Here is a 22,275-nt window from a genome sequence, read left to right on the forward strand (position 1 = left end):
AAAAGTTTCTCTTTGGCTCCCCAGAGAGGGTGGCTGTGTTTGTAGTGTGATGTGGGAAAAGTCCTTGTGTATCTGCTGCATTGTCACGTCGTCGTACCAGAGTGATTTGCGGTAGGAAGTGTGGGATGAATACAATTTTTATGTAAGAGAAAGTGATGGAGCCACAGTCTTTGAATCCAAAGATCTCAGTTTGCCCTTCCTCCCTAAGACGTGCTTCTCCTGACCACAGCACACACCCCCCATCCTCATTAGATGATGAAAGAAACACAAAAACACTCTCTGAACTTGACCCAAACATTGTCCAGTCAGAAAGCTTTGGTATTCAGAATGCCCTCGGGCAGGGAAGGGGCGACAGGAGGGAGCTTGGAAGGACATGCTGGAGCATACAGAAGCCTTGCGAAAGGGGCTATTCAAATTTCTGGCATCACACCTGAAGAATCATTTTAAACTGATATTTGCAATACGCGTTGCGAGGCTTCACTGGGCAGATCTTAATAAACAAATGGTCTTTGGAAGGAAAATGAAGAGATACATTAAGAGACATCTAGAAGAATTATAAAGATACTTCTTTCATTTTAGCAATTCATCATTTTAAGCATACTGGCAAATAATTTGTTTCTTCTTCCAGAAAGTAGCAATAATGAAACTGTTCTCCAACGTCTGTCAGAAGAGGGGATGGATGAGGTAAAATCTATTAATCATTCTGGACTTGCAGAGATGATAGCTATGTCATTTGCCGTTCTTGAAGGACAGCTTCCCTTCCAATCTGTCTCAAGTCTAGCGAAGAAAACAGCTTCGCTTAGAGTGGCACATTATCCAAATCGAGCTAATATTTAAAATCCTTAGCCATGGTTTTGCAAGACTGTATACACAAGGCATTGAGTGAACTGCCTCTTTTCCTGAAAAACCAGCTGAAAATAAAAGAAATATGAAATACCCAGCAATAGCAGAGTCTTTAAAGGAAGAAAAAGCAAAAACCAAAGCAAGGTTAGGCAGAGACTTCGAAAGAGATCATTACAATGCCAGCCTCTCAGGGGACATTCCGTAAACATCATCGAGAGTAATGATGCATCTCTAGGAAGTAGGCACCACCGACAGGGTCTAATCCCCTCAGAAGTCACTCTAAGCCCCTATCTGAGACACAGATGATTTTGTGGATTTCAAAGGGCTTGTCTTTCCAAAAGCTCTGCATGCCTCCATGCTGTTAATCCCCTTACCTTCCTGCAGAGACACTTTACTTTTGATCTCAGGTTTATGTAATCAAATCCTTTGCCTTATTCAGACTGTTCACTCTCTGAGCAAAGGGCTTGCCCACCACCACATCATCTCCAAGTTTTTAGACAAACCTGAGATTGGATGTGACCACTATCTCTGCTTCTCCTTGGGATACTGTAAAAAGGGTATAAGATTGATTTGTGAAGTTGCAAGGAAGATCCTGCAAAGGAACCTGTGAACATGCTGCTGTTCAGAACTACGCATCTTTCCATTAAGGTTAATTAAAACTCTATAGAGAAGGAGGAGCTTCCTGAATGGTCATGTGAGGATCCCACTGAAACCTCAAACCCAGAGAGACATCTAATAAGCTATTAAAAGTCAGCAAAGACAATCATACAAAATTTCTGGAGACTGACCAAAAAGGGCTTATAATAATTTAAGAAATATTTATTCAACCAAACCTACAGAAACTCAGGAGGGAGAGTGAAAGTCGTGGCTGCACCCATCCCACCTATCCAGATCCATGTTCTGGAAGATCAGCTCAGTGAGCTTGACAGCCAAATGGCAATTCCCAATTCCCTAGCTCTGTGCAGACCTCTGGGCAGGAGGCCAGGCCGTGGTGCCGGTTTCACCACCCCAGACCCCTGCTTAGTACAGAGGAACTGAGTGGGGCAGCTGGTGAGTACAGTACCTCCTTCCCCCACCTCCTTGTGTTGTGGGACAGCTATTCCAGGGAATTTGGAAGCCAAGTGGCAGTTCCCTTCTCCTCCGTTCCTGGTGTTCCTGGTTGAGGAAGGCTATTCAAGGCCAGCTGAGTAGCCAGGGAACACTGGCAGCTCCCATTTCCCCTGCCTCTGGGCTATGTAAGCCCTATTCTGAGGGACGTGATAGCAGCTGGTGGTGATGTTTGTACAACACCATGAAAGTAATTAATATAGTCACAGGTTTTACAATATATTCTTTTTTATGGTGATAAAATATACATAACATAAAAATGACCATTTTAACCATTTTTAAGTGTGCACCTCGGTGGCATTAAGTACATTTATAATGTCATGTAACTATCACCACTATCCATTTCCAGAACTGTTGCATCATCCCAAACAGAAACTCTGGACCCACTAAACATTAACTCCCCACTCTCCCTCCCCCTGACCCCTGGTAACCTGTATTTTCCTTTCTGGCCCTATGAATGTGACTAGATCCCCTCATCTGTTCAGTTGTTAATGCTGAGATCCATATTTAGTTTTATAATCTTGTGTTTTTCTCATGAATATAAACAAAATAAAAGACAAACTGGAGCTTTTTCCTTGTAAATAATATAAGTGGAATTATACAATAGTTGTCCTTTGTGTCTGGTTTAGTTTACTCGGCGTTAATATTTTCAAGGTCCATCCATGTTGTAGCATGGGTCAAAATTTCATTCCTTTTTAAGTCTGAAAAATATTCCATGGAATGTATAGACCACATTTCCATTTATCCATTCACCTGTCCTGTAACGTGCAGTTGTGTTGTTTCTACCTTTTGGCTATTGTGAACAATGCTGCCGGGAACAGTAGTGGAGAAAGATGTGTTTGAGCCCTATTTTTAATTCTTTGGGGTATATACCTAAAAGTGGATTGCTGGGTCATATGGTAATTCTATGTGTAACTTTCTGAGGGACCACCAGGCTGTTTTCCACAGTAGCTGCACCATTTTACATTCCCACCAGCAACACACAAATGTTCCAATTTTTCTCCATCTCTCCAACACTTGCAATTTTCCATTTTTTGGATAACAGCCATTCTAATGGGTATGAAGTGGTATCTCATTGTGATCGTAATTTTTAGATTAACACATTTAAATTCCTTCATCTGTTCAGCTGTTAATGCTGAGATCCATATTTAGTTTTATCGTCTCCTTGTGTTTTTCTCATGAATATCAACAGAAAATAAAGGATGAACTGGAGCTTTTTCCTTGTAAATAGAAATTGAATAGCCCAGTGATTTATGTGACTTTTATTCCTGTTGTCTCCCCATTGTTCTATACCTCCCATTCTTCAAAGGGCAAAGGACTCTGTTGAATTTTTAAAAGAAGTCTTTACTCCGGTCGCTTTACTCTGTTTTACCAGTCTATTTTCTTTTTGGGCTTCTGATCCTATTTTCCCTTGACCCTGAATAGTCAGGTGACCTAACAGCTAAAGCATGCTGGTTGTACGCTTGGGTAGCTGTTATTAAACTTGCACCAAAAAAATAAGGGCCGTGTTTCCTGGGACTTGTCTGTAAACAGTAGGGAGAAACGCATCTTCCACGTGAGTCCGGCAGGGAGGGCGGAGACTTGCGTGCTCAGGGCGCAGGGCGGCGGCCGCAGAACACGCATCCAGCCCTGAAATCAAGTCGCCTGGGACTGTCTTACCTTCTTGAACAAAGGTCGCCAATTTTAAACTGGACAAGCTTCCCAAAACAACCCAAAACCCAAAAAACCTCTATGAGGCATTTGTTTGTTTGGAGAGAACAAACCAATGTGGCTAATTTTGTACTAACATGAGTTGCTTAGGGATGAAAGCCCCTCCTAAGCCTCTAAAACTATGGAAAAGAGTTGATTCACGAAAACCTTGACACTTACTCTTAAGCTAAAAACATGTCTGCAGTATTTGCCAACCATTATTTTTCCATTTGAACTAAAGGGGGAAGATATCAACAACTCCACTCATCCGATGGATGTTTATTGAGTACCTGCTATGTGACCGAGAGTGTGCTGAGAGGGTCTGGAGATACCGGAATGAGCATCACAGACACAGTCACCGTCCTAAATAACTTGTGAGGGGGGCACCTGGGTGGTTCAGTCAGTGAAGCATCTGCCTTCGGCTCAGGTCATGATCTCAGGGTCCTCCGATCGAGCCCCGCATTGGGCTCCCTGTTCAGCGGGGAGCCTGCTTCTTCCTCTCCCTCTGCCTCTCCCCCAGCCTGTGCTTTCTCTCTCTCTTTCAGTCTCTCTCTCTCTCAAATAAATACATAAAATATTAAAAAAATAAAATAAATTTGTGAGGCCATTATATATAAAGGCCATTGATATGAGTATCTTAATAAACAACAATACCTCAGTGTTACAGAAAATGTCCAAATTAGGGGCAACTGTGTGGCTCAGCCCTGAAGCGTCTGCCTTCGGCTCAGGTCATGTTCCCAGCGTTCTGGAATGGAGACCCGCATCAGGCTCCCTGCTCAGTGGGAAGGCTGCTTCTCCCTCTCACTCCCCTTGCTTGTGTTCCCTCTCTCGCTGTCTCTCTCTGTCAAATAAATAAATAAAATCTTTAAAAAAAGAAAAAAAAAGAAAGTGTCCAAATTATAGGCAGAATAATTACATTCCCGTTGAGAGAATGATTCTAGCATTCTACTTATGTTACCTAACTATAATATTAACATCAATACAACAATTGCTTAAATGCCTACAGTGGTATTTAGCAGGGGTTGCCAATTCCCCTCCCCCCAGATTTTAAATATCTTCTCTGGCACTGGAAATTCCTTTTCTGGGGCTTTACAAGATAACAGTGGAGAAGGATTTGAGGGCTAAGTATTCTAAGAACCATGCAACATCGTTCCTGCCCTCCAGGAATTTGTTTCTATTTATCTAAGCAATGAAGTATATAACATTTTTCTCCGCCTCTCATAAGATGCATGGCTTAAGAAGGAATTTTAAGAGTCCAGTCTTTCTATTGAACTAAAAAATTTTCAAAGCCCTCACACCTTTTGGTCCAATCCTTAGGGAGCTCACAAACGTCCATGAGCTTGCAGTGTTACTATTACTTGCCTGAAGATGCAGGATGATTTATCTGAGACATCCCTCTCCCAACCCTCCACTCCTAGCAAGCTTGTGGGGAATCACACCAGAGTACCTGTTTCTCAGTAGCAGCTCTGGGATTGTTTCACCCTACCCTTTTCAAGCTTACATTCCTGGAAGAACCACATTTCCCCTTAAATTATTCCAGGTCGCCGTGAGCTTGGGATACAGCAGCGCTGAGCAGTTCCAGTGAAAGAACACGGTGTCAGTACACACTCCATGTGAATCCCGACTCTGCCACCTGTTAGCTGTGTGACCTTGGACACAACCTTTCTGAGCCAGTTTCCTCTCTGCCAAACAGAGATGATGCAGCGGTGGTGACAAGAAGATAGTCCAGAGACAGAAAATATTTAATGTACAGAGACAGCAAATTCATAGTCCAAGCTCGGGGCTTGGGCAGATCTGGGTTCTGGTCCTGGCTCCCTCTTTTACTGGCAATGTAACCTAGAGGAAATTATTCTCCCTCCCTAAGCTTCCGTTTTCTCATCTGCAAAATTGAGAACCACATAGCATCCGCCTCAGAGAACTGTGAGATTTAAATGGGTTAATGCACATAAATGCCTAAAGTAACATAAGTCTTCAGTACATGTTAACTCCTTACTGCAGTGACCACATGGAAATGGGCCTAGAGAAGGCCCTGACGCACAGGGGACTTACAGACCATGTCGGTCTCTCTCCCCACTCCTCCTGGACTGACTTGAACCCGAATGTGGCATCATTAATACTGCTTTGGGCGTGACGGCGTAAGGTTAGGGAGAATTCTCCCGCACCTGTACTCCTTTCCTTGCCTTCTCCTTGCACTCCATCCCCCTGGTTTCCCATACAATACACCACTCTTCCCAGTGACAGACACGCAGGCCTCTCTGCCATGTAATCCAGTCAGCTACAGGGAGGTGGATTCTTGGCGGAGCTGACGAGCATTTGCATTCTCTTCCTGCAAGCTGCATCAAAGTGCATCTGGAGGGAAAGTGCCTCCCCAACTGTGACAGACAATCAAGCAGAATGACAGAGCCAGGTGCGCTTACTGATAGTCCCAGCGCTGGCACCAAATTACAGCACATTAATGCCAACTTCTGAGAAAGTCTCAGATTTATGTTGCTTCCAGTACATTTAGTGAGGATAACTTTTAACTTTTTAAAGAAGAACAATTTAGCAAGCAGCCAGCACTGGCTTTTAAGGTTTTTATTACACAAGGCAAATACCTGAAATTTACCCCAGGCCTGTGGTGTGGCACAGACAGCCATGTTTTTCAAACTACAGGTCGCGACGCATCAATGGTTCATGAAATCCAGTGGGTTAAGACCAGCATTTTTACAAAAAGGAATAGACTAGAATAGAAAATATCTGTTCTAGAGGACTATGCATATAAGGCTAGGTGCTTTCGATGACACTTTCTAAAAAAGACGTATATAGATGGGTGGATAATTAGATTGCAAGGTAAGTGGTTTTGTTACTGTGGGCCACTGTCAAAATAGTTTGAAAGCCATTGAAATACTAGATGTACAGGAATACATATGTGCATTTTAATAAAACAAATGAAAACACCCACTCTGGATCAAAGAATTATAGGAAGATAACAGGAAATCCAAGTCATTCAGCCAATACCTTCTGTTCATAATGGCATAATTTTATCACAAAAAGTGTGGTGGGGGAGGGGAAGAGGAAGAACGGGAGGGAAGGAGGAAGGGCAGCAGTGGGAGGGAGGGAAAGACTACTAAAGAGGGTCTTCACATCTTCCGTGACCTCAGGGCTGTTCCTCCCCCTGGTAACTGGGAGCTGTATCAGTGAGGAAGAAAAATGAGCTGATTGGATTCAGCTCCTCTGGGTCCCAGCTAATGGGGTAGACTTGATTTTCAGTTTCTAAAGGGTAAAGACCAAGTCTTTAACTTCTTTTGACTCTCTTACAGTGTCCTATCACAATAAGGGTTTGAGAACCTTGTGTAACCTAAAAGTCTGTGCAGGACACAGTGGTGGACTTGGTGAGCTAGCTCTCTGTCAATGTCTTGATAGAACTCACCCGTAAGGCTTTCAGGAATTTTCTCTGAGTTCACATAAAGTCCTCTTTGCGTGATGAGTGCAGTAGGATCTCCAGGCAGCACACAGAAGAGAAAGGTTCCAGCACTTAGGAGAGAACCAGGGGCAGGTAGATGAAGGGCCAGGCAACTCCTATAGATCAGTGCAGACCAATGAGTGAGAAGCCTGAGTACGAGCGATTCCAACTCCAGGGGTTAGTTCTATGCTTCTACCTGTGAGTGTGTACAAAGAGGATGTATACATATGTGTCTTTAAGCATGTTTTGAAATAGCAAGACTATCTAAATGTCCACCAAGAAGAGATTGCCTCAATACATTATGATTCCCACCTCTACACAGTGGAGTACTACGTAGCTGTGGAAAAAATAAGGAAGCTATTTACGAACAGGTATGGATTACTCTCCAATAGGCAGAAAAAATGAAATTGCTATACTTTAAAAAAAAGACTACGGATCACTGTAAAGGGTCATGAGAACTTCAGAAACTCTCCTAGGGTCAGCTGAGGTGATCATACCTCAACTGCTCCCTCTGCCCAAACCTGGCTCTGTCCCTCCTGTTCCACACGTTGTTGGATTGGTTATTTACTGTAATGAATTAGCCTCAAAACTTAGCAGCTTAAACGAACAGTAAGCATGATTATCCTGTAGGTCGAGAATTCAGGAGCAGCTGATTTGGTGGTTCTGGCTGATGGTCTGTCATGAGTTTGTGGTCCACATGTCAGTCGTGGTCAACACATCAGGCAGAGTCTGGGGCAGGGTGCATCTGTTGAAAAGACTGCCCGCGCTTACCATGCCTGAGACAGGAAGAGCAGTGGTGAGGGTTGGGGGGTGCAACTAAGCCATATCAGAACAAGGGCATCTCTTCTGTTCCAGAGAACTCCTGAGGAGGAACTTCTATTAGCCAGATCAGTGTCCCCTCTGGCTGCAGTCTATTTCCTATTATGTCCACCCTGGGCATGGAGAATATAATGCTCATTATTGACCGAGGATCCCTTTTACACTTAGTGATTAATTCTTTGGCTCCCTTTTTCTTGATAGAATTAAACAATCTTATTCCTCTTATGTCTTTTTCCTTCACCCTTCTTCTCAGTATTTCCCTATTTGCATGGGTGAAAATGGGAATACAGCCTGGAAGAACTGTATTCCCTTGCATCATTGGTATATGTTAAATTGTTGGCATCAGGCAGTATCTCTGTGTGTTCTGTCCTCCACACCATCACAGTCTTCTACAAACATCTTGTCCACAGTTCTTTGCATCTTTCACAATATGCCTTCACCATCAGTGGAGTAAACTAATTTAACTGTGAAAGGAAGTCATGCCAAGAAGTGGTTTGAGGACTCTGACCTTTCCATAGCCACAAGCCCCCATCTCCAACAACCTTAGAGCTGCCCCCAAAACAAATGCACAATCTAACCAAATCTAGCTTCTGTTAAGCCTCCTCGTCCCTTCTACCAACGTTTTCATCCCCAAGATCATCCTACAAACATGTTCAGGAGTGGCTGCTGGTTTTAGTACACTGTAAGACAAACCATCCCTTTGACTTTTCAGCTTCTACTCACTGAGGGGAGCATTCTAGAAGGAAGTCTCTAGATTTTACTTTGCTGTTAGGTTAAGAGAATGAAGGATGTGTCTTTAAAACCTTTGACAAGGAAAGCCTCCTTTCGGTCAACTACGACAGGGGAGCAAATGGTAAAATTGGAAGAAACGTTCATATCTCTGATTCTAGATAGGAAATTAAAGAACTAGATGTCACAATAATTTTTTATCCCTTCTTGTTGAAGATTCTGTCTTTAAAGGAAGAGGTCATGAGAAACGATCAGCTAGCTATAGGCTGGCAGTAAGTTCCTGGCAAAAGTTGAGGACCATTTATGGAGGCTTGAAGGAACACATTTAATAGGATAGCAATAAATGACATTCCTGAAATGATGAGAAGGGAGAAAAAGTCCAAGAAAAACTATGATATCAAAGATTATAAATGGTACTAGGCATGAATAAGAAAGATGAAATGGAGCATCAGGAAGTCCAGAGTCAGCACTCTCACAGAGGAGTTATTAATGTTATTGAGGGGACGGCTCAGAATTTTCAGGAAGAAATAATGGGAAAGATGCAGGAACAATATTAATGATTCCCAACGTCTGATAAGCCCAAACATGATTGTTAAGGTAATTCAATATTTTAATAGAAGATAAATGCATTTGTTTGTGGATACTCCTCTCTAAAAGATTTGGGATCACCAGGTAAATAGAATCTCAGAGGTATTATTAAAATTGGCACAGAGATTACTGGTATTCCTGGGACTTCCAGTATTCAGGTAACTGTGGGAAGTCTCCTTCTGGTAAAAGCAGAGCATCTCATAAATCCCTAATACCCCTTGCTAACAGCAACTTTTTCAGAAGCAGATGGATCAATAGATCCAATACTGACCAATGTTTAATTCCAAGAAAAAAGGTAGAATTTGTTGATAAAATAGAAGTGAGGTCAACCTTGGGAGACAGTAGCTAGTGGACATTTGTTGTTCTTCAGAGTTCTATTCATCCCACTCCAGGTAATTGCACCACAATTCCCTGTGGAGTGATTATATCCCCGCATTGAGGGCAGTCTTACTGGGCATGTTAAGCAGGGTTCCCTGCCTGCCCCATAGCCAAGGGATAGGTGTCAGACATAGATAGGTCAGTCAGATGGACTGTCTCTCCTAGAACTTTTGAACTTAAGTAGATTGACACAAGGAGAGAATATTGACACAAGGAGAGAATAATTCCTGCTGAGTCAACCCTTGGAGCTGAATTGGTTCTGTTTCACAGCCTGGTTCCAAAACTTCTCATCAGTTTTGAGCTTCAACTCTCCCAACAAATTCCATCTCTGTATAACTTAGCCATTGTCTGTTTCTACTGCTACTAACCTCATAACTGTACTAAATATGACATCCATATACTCCTTATTGAATATGACACTCCATATCATCTTTGTGATAACCCAGAATAAAACAGAGGGAATAGTGAGGTACCTATCTGATATCTCAAAAACTCAAAGAAGAGATAAGTATGTTGAGGCTCAGAGCCTATCAAGGGGTAAGTGGCTTATGACTCTACAAAAAAATAAATCTGAAAATATGATTTTAAAAAAATGATCTTTGTGTAAGAGAAAAGAGAAAGGAATGTAAGGAAGCAAATGAGTGCTTAATGGGCCACTTCAATGAAATCAGATTGTGAAAGATCATACACACACAGGGTCAGAGAACAGTATATTACTAAGGGGCAAAAGAATGTTGGTATAAAAGAGTTAAGCTGGAAGGCTTGAGCCAAGAAAAAAAAATGAATCAAAGCACATGGAAAAAAATCAAGAGGCATCAAAATGGTCTTTTGTTGGATCTGACCAAAGCAAAGTGGTCAGAGCAAAGTACTAAATCTCGGATTCTAAGGCTAGCAGATGACGGCGGGAGGGGGGAGGAGAGAACTTCCTCACAACTCTTGCTTCCATCTTCTCTATGAAAGTGAAAGATCTTCAAAGCTGAAAGTGTGGAACAAACATGGTTAAAAGGTAATTGAAGTCCAAGATAGGAGCCGAGATAGTAAGAGAACAGGAAGCCTCTGTTAAAGACTTCATTCTTCGGACCTGGCTGAATTCTATCCCAAGGTGCTGAGAGACCCAACCAAAGAAATTAAAGAATGGCTGCCAGTAATTTCTGGAAAATCAAAAAGAATGGAAAAGGTGCCTGAAAATTGGAAAGGGACAAATGACTGTATTTCTGAAAGGAGGCAGAGTAGTTTAATTTGTGTTTTGGAAACTACAAATAATCAACTTAATGTGAAGCCTGGTTACTTCAGAATTATAAGACTGAGATCACATTTGCAGGCGGCATAGTGATCGTCACAACTTAAACAGATGAAGTCTTTCATGCAATCTCTCAGAATAAGATGAAAAACCAGACTAAGGGTACTAACATGTAGATTTCTAACTGGTTGAATGTTGCTATCCAATGAGTGTTGAATGATGACTCAGTAGCCTTCTGGAGGGCAGGATCTTGGGTTATGCTGCAGGATCCTATTCTCGCCCATCAAATTATACAATATTTTATCAACAAGAAGCCACTTTGTGGCTGGCAGAGCTAGAAGGAATGTAAATATATGGGATTTATAATGAGCCTAAAAATAATCTTTATGGATCACTTATGTACAGAAATAAGTGGACATTTTGGAAGGATGTTTATCAAGATTGTAGAAAGATATGCACCAAGGTATTCATAATGATTAACTTTGGATGGGTGGCATAATAAAATTTTTAATGTTTTTCTTTTTGTTTATCTATATTTTATGACTTTTTTTCGTAATGAAGAAGTATTCCCTTCACAGTAAGAAAAAATAATAGACTTATTTCAAAAAGGAAAAAATCCATTGGTTAGAACAATATAAAAACATACAAGATGCAAGTTAACATGAGTAACCGTAAAGTCCTCTATCAAAGTGAAAACAATTTTACAGAAGCATAAAATGAGGGGCGCCTGGGTGGCTCAGTTGGTTAAGCATCTGCCTTTGGCTTAGGTCATGATCCCAGGGTCCTGGGATCAAGTCTCACATCAGGCTCCTTGCTCAGCGCAGAGTCTGCTTCTCCCTCTGCCTCTGCTGCTCCCCCTGCTTGTGCTTTCTCCCTCTCTCTCAAATAAATAAATAATCTTTAAAAAAAAAAAAAAACAAGAAGCATAAAATGGAGGAAAGATGGGTGTGAGAATGGTTTATTTGAAAAATATTTGGAAGTGTGGGGTCAAAATTCAATATGTGCCAAAAGGGTAAACTGATGCAATCACGGGCGGTGTTATAAAAGTCTGGAAGAAAGGAAGTGATGATTGCAGTGAATTGGGGTCAGACACCATAGGGAGTGCTATGTCTAGTTCTGAGCTCCATACACTAAGTGAGTATAGATAGCCTAGAGAGAGGTCAGAAGAGGTTCAGCTGAACAATGACAGATTTGAAGACATGCTACCTGTGAACATGTGAACTCCATTCATTGTTCTAGGTCAGAGAAGATTTAAGAGATGATAGCTCTCATAGCCACAGTTTGGTCAGTAATCAGACAGGATGGAGCAGAATCAACAGACAAGATAAACCCACCACGGAGGGGCTGTGATTGGGGAGATTTCTAGCATCTGGAAGAGCAGGAAGGAAGATGGAGAACAGGAACACCTCGCATATGACAATAGACAGAGAATCAGGAAAATAAGTAGTATTAGGGTTATCTCAGAGCAGAGAGTGGGGGCCTAGTCATACTCTTAGAAAGATCTGTCCAATTCCTGAGGAGTTGGGGTGCCAGACAGGCAACAAAAAAGAGAACTCAAATATGTGGATCAAGAGAAGGATTTAATTAGCACCAACTAGTGAGTCTCAAAATGTGGTTCAGACTACCAGCACCAATACAACCTAGGAACTACTTAGAAATGCAGATTCTTGGGCTGAGTCCAGGCCTACTGAATCAATTAGAACAACCAGCAATCTATGTTTGAACAGACTCTCTGTGATTTTAACGCATGCTCCAGTTTGAGAACCACTGGCTTAGTATGAAGCATGTGAACTCTAGAGCCAGAATGCCTGGGTTTAAATCCCAGCTCTGCCAGTAACTAGCTATGTGATCTCAATTTCCTCATCTGTAAAATGGGGATAAAAATAGTACCTACATCATAGGGTAGTTCCCAGTATTAAATGGGACACACGCTCGTGTGTGTGTGTGTGTGTGTGTGTGTGTGTGTATCATCCTGATTGACCTGAAATGAGGGGCAAAGCAGTTCCACCTGTGGACACTGGGGAACTCAGAGAACCAGTTGGGAGAGTGCGATAACTGGCTTTAAATGTTTGAACGCTATGCTGCCCTATCCCATATTACTCCCAAAAAAGAAAAAAGATACAAACAAAAAACTATGGCTAAAGGAAAAAATATAGAGTGGGTTTTTTTTTTTAAGATTTTATTTATTTATTTGACAGAGAGAGAGCACAAGCAGAGTGAGTAGGAGAGGGAGAGAGAGAAGCAGGCTCCCTACTGAGCAGGGAGCCCAATGCAGGGCTGGATCCCAGGACTCTGGGATCATGACCTGAGCCAAAGGCAGATGCTTAACCAACTGAGCCACCCAGACGCCCTAGAATGTTTTTGATTTAAGACAAGGAAGAACTTTAAAAACTGTAAGAACTGTCCGGGGATGGAAGGAGCCATCTCCAAAAGCAGCAGGCTCTTTCCCACCATGCGTATATAGTCTGAGATGAGGTCAGTATTTGCAAGAGATATCCTGAAACAGATGTCTTAATTGGAAGGGATGTTAGAGTCTCAATGATTCCTTCTACTCTTTAGAATCTAGGAGTCTAGATCATTGAGCATTCAGACATGCAGTAGGGCTCTGGCTCCTCCCCTCATGAATGCAGTTGCTATTAGCATACATGCTCCCACCCCCCACCACCCTACTATTTTCTTTTGGCTTATATTTATTTCAGCTTTGGAATCCAGATGTGACCTAATTTTGAATCTGGAATGAATTAATATGCAACAAGAGAAGTTATTGTTATATTAATTGCTGCCTTTTGTTTGTTTTTTCCTCCTTACTCTAGACTTTTGGAAAGAAACAAAGGGGGATTTTATCCCCTTCTCCCCACAAACAAAGGCTAGGCAGTTTGGCCTTTATTCTTACTTTCAAAAAGGAGTTAACATTTGTTTTATATGCCTCATTGATGCTACAGAGAGAGAGAGAGAGAGAGAGAGAGAGGGAAATCTTCAGATACTAGGAAGACAGCCCCAAAGAGGCCTTATTGTCAAAGGCCTGAAGATCATCCTGCATGCAGAAACCGTTTGTGTTACAAAGATAAAAAAAAAAAAAAAAAAAAAAAGGAGAGTATTTCTTATTGGGTTCCTTGGTTTCCAGAATAGTAGGAGAGAAGTAGGGCTTGAGGGTTCTCATGGGGCAGAGACTGACTTACAGGACCTGTGTGATGCCTGCAGAGGCCGGAAGCCAAACAACTCTGCTGGCCTTCTGAGCAGAGCTGGGACCTTATGTCCAGACCTCTAGTGAGGGCAGAGATCTGCTGAAATCTGTCTAATGTGGCTTCCCCAGCAAACAGGGGGCCAGTCCACAAGAGTGGTATGCAGGAAAAGGCACAGTGATGGTGAAGGTAACCAGTGGGAAATGATAACCAGATGGTTTTCTTGTCTCCCCCCCACCCCCACCACACACACACCTTTGGAGATACATCTATAAGGAGCCACTGTCCAGGCGCAAGCCAGAGGAAATGACAGACATGGGAATCTTCTACATGACACAAAAGGGGTAAAGATTTCTTATTTCTAGGAGAATCAGAACAAGTTTTATACTGACTGGGTTTATTAAAACAAGATCAATCATCTGGAGTCATAGTCAGTGGGTTAAAAGTTGCAAGGTGGCTGAATAAACTAAAAACCAATTTCTTTTAACAAAAGTGCAAGTCAATAAAATTTCCTACAAAAATAAACAAACAAGCATCATAATCTCAAAACAAGGTTATATAACCAGAAGCAATGGCAGTTAGCAGCTCAGAAAAGTTTCTTATAAATGAACCAGCCAGGACTGAATTCTATGATGACAAGACACAGAACAAGAGTATATTTGACAATTTTTAACAAAACTTTACTCAAAGTTTTATTTTCTCGGAGTCTTCAAATATCTGATCTGAACATATTCTTTTATCTTCATTTGTGTAAAAGCTTTATTTTCAAACCCTTATGCCAATACACCAAAGTTTCTCCTTTCCTCAAGTTTCCTACTATTAAAACTTTGGGACCTTTAGTTTCACTTTAGTTTCTGAATTTAAAAATTTGGGGGGCTTTGAATTTTCAATTCTATAGTGACCCTGGAGAACATGTTATCATACTACTGTTTATACTCTTGGAAAATAGAGGACATTACAGTTAGGACATTAGAATTATCTACCACATAAAAATGCACATAGGGGCGCCTGGGTGGCGCAGTCGTTAAGCGTCTGCCTTAGGCTCAGGGCCTGATCCTGGCGTTATGGGATCAAGCCCCACATCAGGCTCCTCTGCTGGGAGCCTGCTTCTTCCTCTCCCACTCCCCCTGCTTGTGTTCCCTCTCTCGCTGGCTGTCTCTCTGTCAAATAAATAAATTAAATAAAATAAAAAATGGTCATAGACCTAGCAGTTCTAAGGAAATTATGGGGCAGGAACACAAAGATGTAGTTACAACTAAGTATTTTTAATAGCTAAAAGAAGAAAACAATTAAATATTTAATAAGAGATTGGCTGAGCAAACCTAGGTATATTCAATTAGATGTAATGTTATGCAGACAATAAAGATGATGTAAATGCACATTGACATAAAAAGGTATTCAGATTATATTGTGAAGTTTAAGTAGGTGACTAAATAGCTTGCAGAGCATGGAACGAAGTCCGGAAGGTTACACACCAAAATGTTTACAGAAGTTGCAGGACTTCAGGGTAGGATACATTTATCCTTCCTGTTTTCTTCTCTGCATTTTCTAATGTGACTACAGTAAACATGTCTTCCTTGTGTAGTTAAGAATTAAAGGAACACTATGTGACGGAAAAAGGAATACTTTTACTTCTCAGCATAAAGAAACATTCTTTGAGCCCTACAGAAGCTGCCAGCTTCTGTCCCATCTCCTGTTTCTGTCGATAGCAAATCTTTGCCTGCTTTTTCTGCATTACTGCCTCTCTTTTCTCTTAAGTTCCCTCCCTACATTCCATTAACGCCACCACTGTTGGTGTCACCAATGACCTCCGCATTGCATCTTCCTCTGGTCTCCTCCTCCTCTCTCCTCAGCTTAGAGCCCATCACAACTGCCTTCTTCCAACACTTTCTCATTTGGCATCGGCAGACCTCTCCCTCTCCTCTCTCTAGTCCCCTTCACTGACAGTTCCTCTTCTCTATCCCCTGTTGAGGCCTCCTCATCTCCCTGACCTCAGATACCCACATTAGTTTCTCCCCTCAATTCCTGACCTTTAGAGTCAGCTGCTTTTTCTACTTGAATATCTAAAAGATATCTCAAACGAACACGTCTAAAACAAACTCTGGATTTCCTTCCACTGCTTCCAAGCTATTCATCCTCTACCCTCATATCTATTAGCACATCTTGAAAGCTCTGCCTTCACAATATCTCACGGATCTGACCACGTCTCGACCACATCTACAACGATTTTCTCAGTCAAAGCTGCCCCGTCGGTCTCTGGCTAGAACTTTGGCAAAAGCCTCCTGTGCTCAGCGTGTCCCAGGCACCCTGATAGCCTCACTGGTTCTTGAACAAGCCACATTCACTCTGGACTCCTGCCCTTGGGATTTGCTATTTCCTCTGCCTAGAATGTTCTTCCCCCATACATCCCCTGGCTCCTTCTCCCACTTTCTTTTGGTTTCTGCTCAAATGTCCTTTATCAGAGAGGCCTTTCTTGGCCACCCTATTTAAAATATCACAGCCCCATCCCACCTCCATCTCCTTGTGTCTTGCCTCATTCTGCCCTGTTTGGCCCATGGTTCTTACTGCCACCAAACATCTTTGACATGTATCTGTTACTGTCTCTCCCCAGCAGATCACAAGCCCCATGAGTGCAGGGATTTGTCTGGTTTGCTGCACTGCCAGCACCAAGAAGAGCAAAATCTGAGCCAGGATAAGTACTCAATAAATATTTGTAGAAAGAATGACTTGCCTGAGCTAAGACTTTTTTTTCTTTGTAAAAAGTTTACATTCTCTGAATTCTTCAATATCTTTGGGGTGGAAGGATGAAATGGTGTTTGAGCGTGGCAGAGCAAGGGAAAGGAGCTGTAGCCCCTTTTCTGGAAGTCTCAGCTGACTGCTGAGATGCAAGAGTGACAAGAGGAGGAGCACGGAGCAATGGAAACTGCTTAGAAATGTTTCAGAACTTCCAATCTGCGTGGGGACCTCTTGGCCTTGGCCCCTTATGTTTCTCATTGAGCACTTTGGCTTAAAAATGGAAGGATGGAAAAAATACTTTTGAGCAGCAGCTAGATCATAAAGGAAGATGAGCTCAAAGCCATGAAAACTCCAGACAAGAAGAGCCGAGGGTGTCTTGTTCTCATTCCTTTCCTCCTCTCTGGGACACCTATGCTTCTGCAACCACTGTGTCCTGATTCAAGTTCCCTTTGTCCAACCTTGTTTGCCTGAATCCCCTACACAGTACCTGGTTTACAACTAACAGCAGAAAGCACCCTTCCTCCTCCTTCCTTGGTAGCTCACAACCTTGTCTAACATGACACCCAGCATACTGGCAGACTATGTCTGTCTCTTTTGGAAAACAAATATCTGGAAATTATTTCAAGGGCTCAACAAAGTTTCAAAATGCCTCATATCCCTGACGGTGCCCATGGGGGCTTTCTGTCATCACTTTAGTAATGTGGGGAAGTAAAATACAAAGCAGAGTCCAGTGATGCGAACTTAAAGGCAGGCCCTGCCTTTGATTTGCCTGAGTCTCTGATATTGTGAGCGGAGGGCTGGGGGCCAGGGACAAGGTACTGTCTCTGCCTCAGTTATCTGTAAATGAACATGAACAAACGGCTTCCTCTCTTTCTGCAGATCCTGGAGGCTTTTATTTACTTAAGGCAGCATTGTCTTTTGGTCTGAGTCTTGGCCGTGTTCATATATTGCTTTATGTGAAAATCCGTTCAGACACGGACCTACGGAAGAAGCTGCCTTACCTGGGGGATAGAAAACTCCAGCACTTGTAGCACACTCCAGAGCCTAAGAGCACTTTCCTCCATTCCTGAGAACACTGCCAGGGGCAGTAACTTTGTTATGTTATTCTATGAGAAAATTATTCCCTGTCTTACTTTTGAGTTTATGTAATGCTGAGGGTGCTGATGCGGTTAATTTTAAAGAGAAAACTCACGTACTTGTTCTGTTATCAATAAACACACACACACACACACACACACACACACACACTTATATACAGAACACCTACTACAAACCTCATGCCAGGCTGAATTTGGGGAGATAAAGCTTTGAAGAAAAGGCTGTGTGAATGTTTGCCATTCAGCGAGATGAACTACTAAACCGGGGAATCAGAAGGCAGAATTGGTGGGATTTCTGGATGGATTTTTTAGTTGCATAATGCTGAGATGCAAGTTCAAGAATTCAGGATAGCAAACGTTCAGAAAAATGCTTAGAAAATGGACACTCTTGGGGCACCTGGGTGGCACAGCGGTTAAGCGTCTGCCTTCGGCTCAGGGCGTGATCCCGGCGTTATGGGATCGAGCCCCACATCAGGCTCCTCTGCTATGAGCCTGCTTCTTCCTCTCCCACTCCCCCTGCTTGTGTTCCCTCTCTCACTGGCTGTCTCTGTCTCTGTCAAATAAATAAATAAAATCTTTAAAAAAAAAAAAGAAAATGGACACTCTTGTGAACAGCAACTCTCACTTCGCATGTAATAGGGTATTTAGGACATCATTCCATTCTGTTTCTTGAACAGTTACTGAGCACTTGCTGATGTGTATGAGGCACTGTCAATTGTGATTGTCACCGAGTGGTAAAGACAGAGAGGATTTTAAATTTTTCTGTTTGCTTTTCTAGTTTCCAAATTTCTCACAGTGAATATGCATTGCCTTAGGAAGAAGTGGAAAATGTTCTTTATTAAATTTAAATTCTCAATACAAACAAGTGTCCTGAGACAGGCCCTCATTTATTACTATGAGAATGTATATTGATAGACACTTTCTGGAAAGCATTTAGTAACGCAGCAGACCCTTACAACACCGCATACTTGTGCTAGCCTCTGTCCATTTGCCCTCAGGTCACTTCTGCCTTTGCCTGGTCTGCTCTGAATTGCAGAGAACTGGTGCCTGGGTGTCATGTGTTTGGTTCCTTGGTCACTTGGCTGAGGGGGATACTAGTGGGAAGCTGGGGAGTGGTACGTCCATATCCACTGCTAGGGATCCACCTCCTGCCCAACAGGCCTATTGTGGTTCTAGATTCCATCAGGTGCTCACAGGGGAAGTAATGGTTTCAAACCTAAACTCTGGGTTACCTCACTTGCCCTGAGTGACTCCACAGCTATAACCCATGTGAACAATTTTTTGCATGAACTTCACCATTGTTATAAAAACTCAAGTGTTTTTTGTTTTCCTGATTGGACTCTGATTGATATTCCATCGGACCCACTACTGACTTCTAGTAACCTATCATAGGGGAACAATCAGAAACGATGACATCAAAGATTCATATGAAAGAATGTCCACCGTACCATTATCATTTGGAAAAAATTAGAAACAATATGAATGTCCAACAGGAAGTGTTGTGGGTTGGATTGTGTTCCCCAAGAAGGTATTTTCAAGTCCCAATCCCTAGTACCTATAAGCGTGACCATATTTGGAAATAGGCTCTTTACAGGTATAATTAAGAGGAGCCATACTCAAAGTGGGCCCTAGTCGGATGAATGGTGTCCTTCTAAGAAGAGGGAAATAGGGACAGAGACACACAGGAGAGAAGGCCATGTGATGATGGAGGTAGAGATTGGAGGAACACAGCTTCAAGCCAAGGAACACCAAGGATGGCTGGCCACCCGTGGAAGCTATAGGAGGCAAGGAAGGATTCTTCCCTAGAGGCTTCAGTGGGAGCACGCACATGCCAGCACATGGATTTCGGACTTGGGGCTTCAGAACAGTGAAAGAACACACTTCTGTCATTTTAAGCTACCCAGTTTGTGGTAATTTGTTTAGTAGTCTGAGAATAAATGTTTTAGAAGAACCAAGTGTTTTAGAAGAACCATACATATATACATATATACATATATATATATATACATATATATATATATGTATATATGTATATATATAATTTAAAAAATAACATAAAACTTGATGAGCGAACTTATTTAAAATGCATGTTCCTGGGTCCTAGATCGTCTGATGCAATAAGTCTGGCTTAGCAGCCAGTAATAAGTTCTAGAAATCTTAGCCATCATCAGTTTGCAGACTGCTCAGCTACCTCTGGCTGGAGTCAATCACAGTTGGTCCTTAATCTTGTTCCCTGAGATATGATTTAAATTATTTGAGAGACACAGAGAGAGAGAGAGGCCACTTCTCTCGGTTTCCACTCTTAAGTAGTCTCAAACTTCAATGGAGCCTTAATTTCCAGCTAATTAACCTGTCAATCTTATTTAGAAGGAGTTAGTTTCCTTCAGTCAGAATTGGGAAGATGGCATTGAAGTCAAAGAGGTGTTTGCCAGCTTTCTCAAAGTCTTAGATTAGGCCCTTCTGATCCCAAATTACAGAAATCAAACCTAACTAACCTAAACATAAGAAAGTAACTAACAGATAAATAAGGAAATCCCCAGAAGAGCTGAACAACCATCCTGAAGGAGGGCAGGACCCAAGGCAGATCCAATCATTAGCATTAGCAACAGTTCCAGACCACTACCCTCACTCAACACCATGAACCCGTGATATCTGTATTTCTCGGTTCAAGCTTCCAAATCCTTCAGAGAGAAATCTTATTGGCTCCATTTAGCTCAGAGGTACCTTGTACCAATCAACTATGTCTAACAAAGAATAGGGTCATGCAATTCAGACACAGGATTTGGGAGCCCAAGCATGTGATAGGGGCCAGTTCCCTGAGAACGGAGACAAGAGAGTGAAAACAGCCCCCAAGAAGCTGCTACTCTCCTGACTCCCTTTCCCAGCTGCTACCCTGAGTTCCTCTGGGAGAACAGATCTTAAACCTTCTCCTAGGGTCGACCAGTTCTGTCTTTCTTGCCTAGTCACACTCCATTCCAAAGCAACCTATTTCTGAAATGTCTCTCGAGCCCTCTTTCTCACAGTCCTCATCCATGTCAAATTTGGACTCTTGTTCATCTTGCACACTTAGGCACTTCTGAGAAATCCCCTCTTTGGAGGGGATTCCTATAGGATTGATGAGATGATACTGCTCTTTAGATAAATGACACCAGGAAATCAGAGCCCGTAGATCTTGGTTTGGGATATTTTTCTAGTGGCGGTGATGGGTCGTGTTGAGTCATCCACATTAGTCTCCCTTGTGACCACTCTCACAGACTGGAGAGCAAACCAGCTGACTAACAGCAAAATGGGGCTTTTCCCAGTGGAAAGGCTAGGTAACAGGGAGTCAAAAGGTAATCTAAGCACAATAGCACCTAAATGAAATGAGTTATCAGTTTTGAAAATAACATGTCTATACCAAGTTAACTCTCTTCTCCCCAGTATTACTCTAAAGGATGAGCCAACCACTCTATTAAAGATCAAATTAGCTTCCTTGGGTACTTCATACTTTGTTCTTTCTCCACAGACAATACCCTAGCTATCACATACTGAAACATTAGCTATAACAAAACAGCTTTTAAGGGTCATGTAAAGTTGGGGTGCCAGGGTGGCTCAGTTGGTAAAGCATCTGACTCTTGATTCCCACTCTGGTCATGATCTAGGGGTCGTGGGATCGAGCCTCTCATCAGGCTCCCTGCTCAGTGGGGAGTCTACTTGGGATTCTCTCTCCCTCTGCTCCCCCCCTACTCATGTTCTCTCTCTCCCTAAAATAAATAAATACTTTTTTTAGAAAAGAGTCATGTCAAGGTGCCACAAAACTCAGATATGCTGTCCTCTGAATTGAATTTTTAGAAAAAACATAATAGAAATGCTTAGCTTACACTAACTGTGTGCCTTTGGGGGCAGTTATATAACCTCTCTGTGACTATTTTCTCATCAGTGAGATGGTATAATAATAGTCCCTCCCCCAGGGGATTGTTGAGATGATTAAATAAGTATAAAAAAAATTAGAGCAGTTCCCGGCATGTGGTAAGTGCTCAATAAATGTTAGCCATTATAACCATTTCCTGACACCCTCAGGTAAAGTTTGATATGCCTAGCCTCTCTGAAAGCATCCTGCATTGTAAATATTGGTTTGTGTCTTTTTTCACCCATAGATGAGGGCCTCAGGTGGGAGCCCCTTCATACTTACATGTCTAGCACCCAAGGAGCCAATGATGTTGGATGCATGTGTGAATGGCTGCTGGAGAACCAGGATGCATCATCAGGACTGGGATGCAGTAAAAAGAATTATGACCCCCAAGTTTCTTTAGCCTATGGGAAGAGTGGATGTGTTCATTGGAGGGTTTGCTCAAAAGAGAGAGTGGAGAGGACTAGTTAAAATTTTGTGTGACCTTCAGCAAGTTGTGTAACCATGCTCAGTCTCAGTTTCTGATTCAGAAGTGT

At 42.3% G+C, this 22,275-nt stretch overlaps 1 protein-coding gene and 1 long non-coding RNA gene across 2 annotated transcripts in view; one reads left to right on the top strand and one right to left on the bottom strand.

Annotated features, from left to right (window-relative positions):
* The window catches only part of ZNF366 (zinc finger protein 366), a 77,616-nt gene extending 73,552 nt beyond the window's left edge, over window positions 1-4,064 (top strand). Inside the window, exon 6 of the mRNA XM_040622194.1 lies at window positions 3,881-4,064. Coding sequence (XP_040478128.1) covers window positions 3,881-3,925 — 45 coding nt within the window. The 3' untranslated portion in view covers window positions 3,926-4,064. The remainder of the gene's footprint in view (window positions 1-3,880) is intronic.
* The window catches only part of LOC103663585, a 114,285-nt gene that overhangs the window by 79,440 nt on the left and 12,570 nt on the right, over window positions 1-22,275 (bottom strand). The window lies entirely within an intron of this gene.

The sequence above is a fragment of the Ursus maritimus genome, unplaced genomic scaffold (assembly GCF_017311325.1).
Source record: "Ursus maritimus isolate PB19 unplaced genomic scaffold, ASM1731132v1 scaffold_5, whole genome shotgun sequence".
In the NCBI taxonomy this organism is placed as follows: Eukaryota; Metazoa; Chordata; class Mammalia; order Carnivora; family Ursidae; genus Ursus; species Ursus maritimus.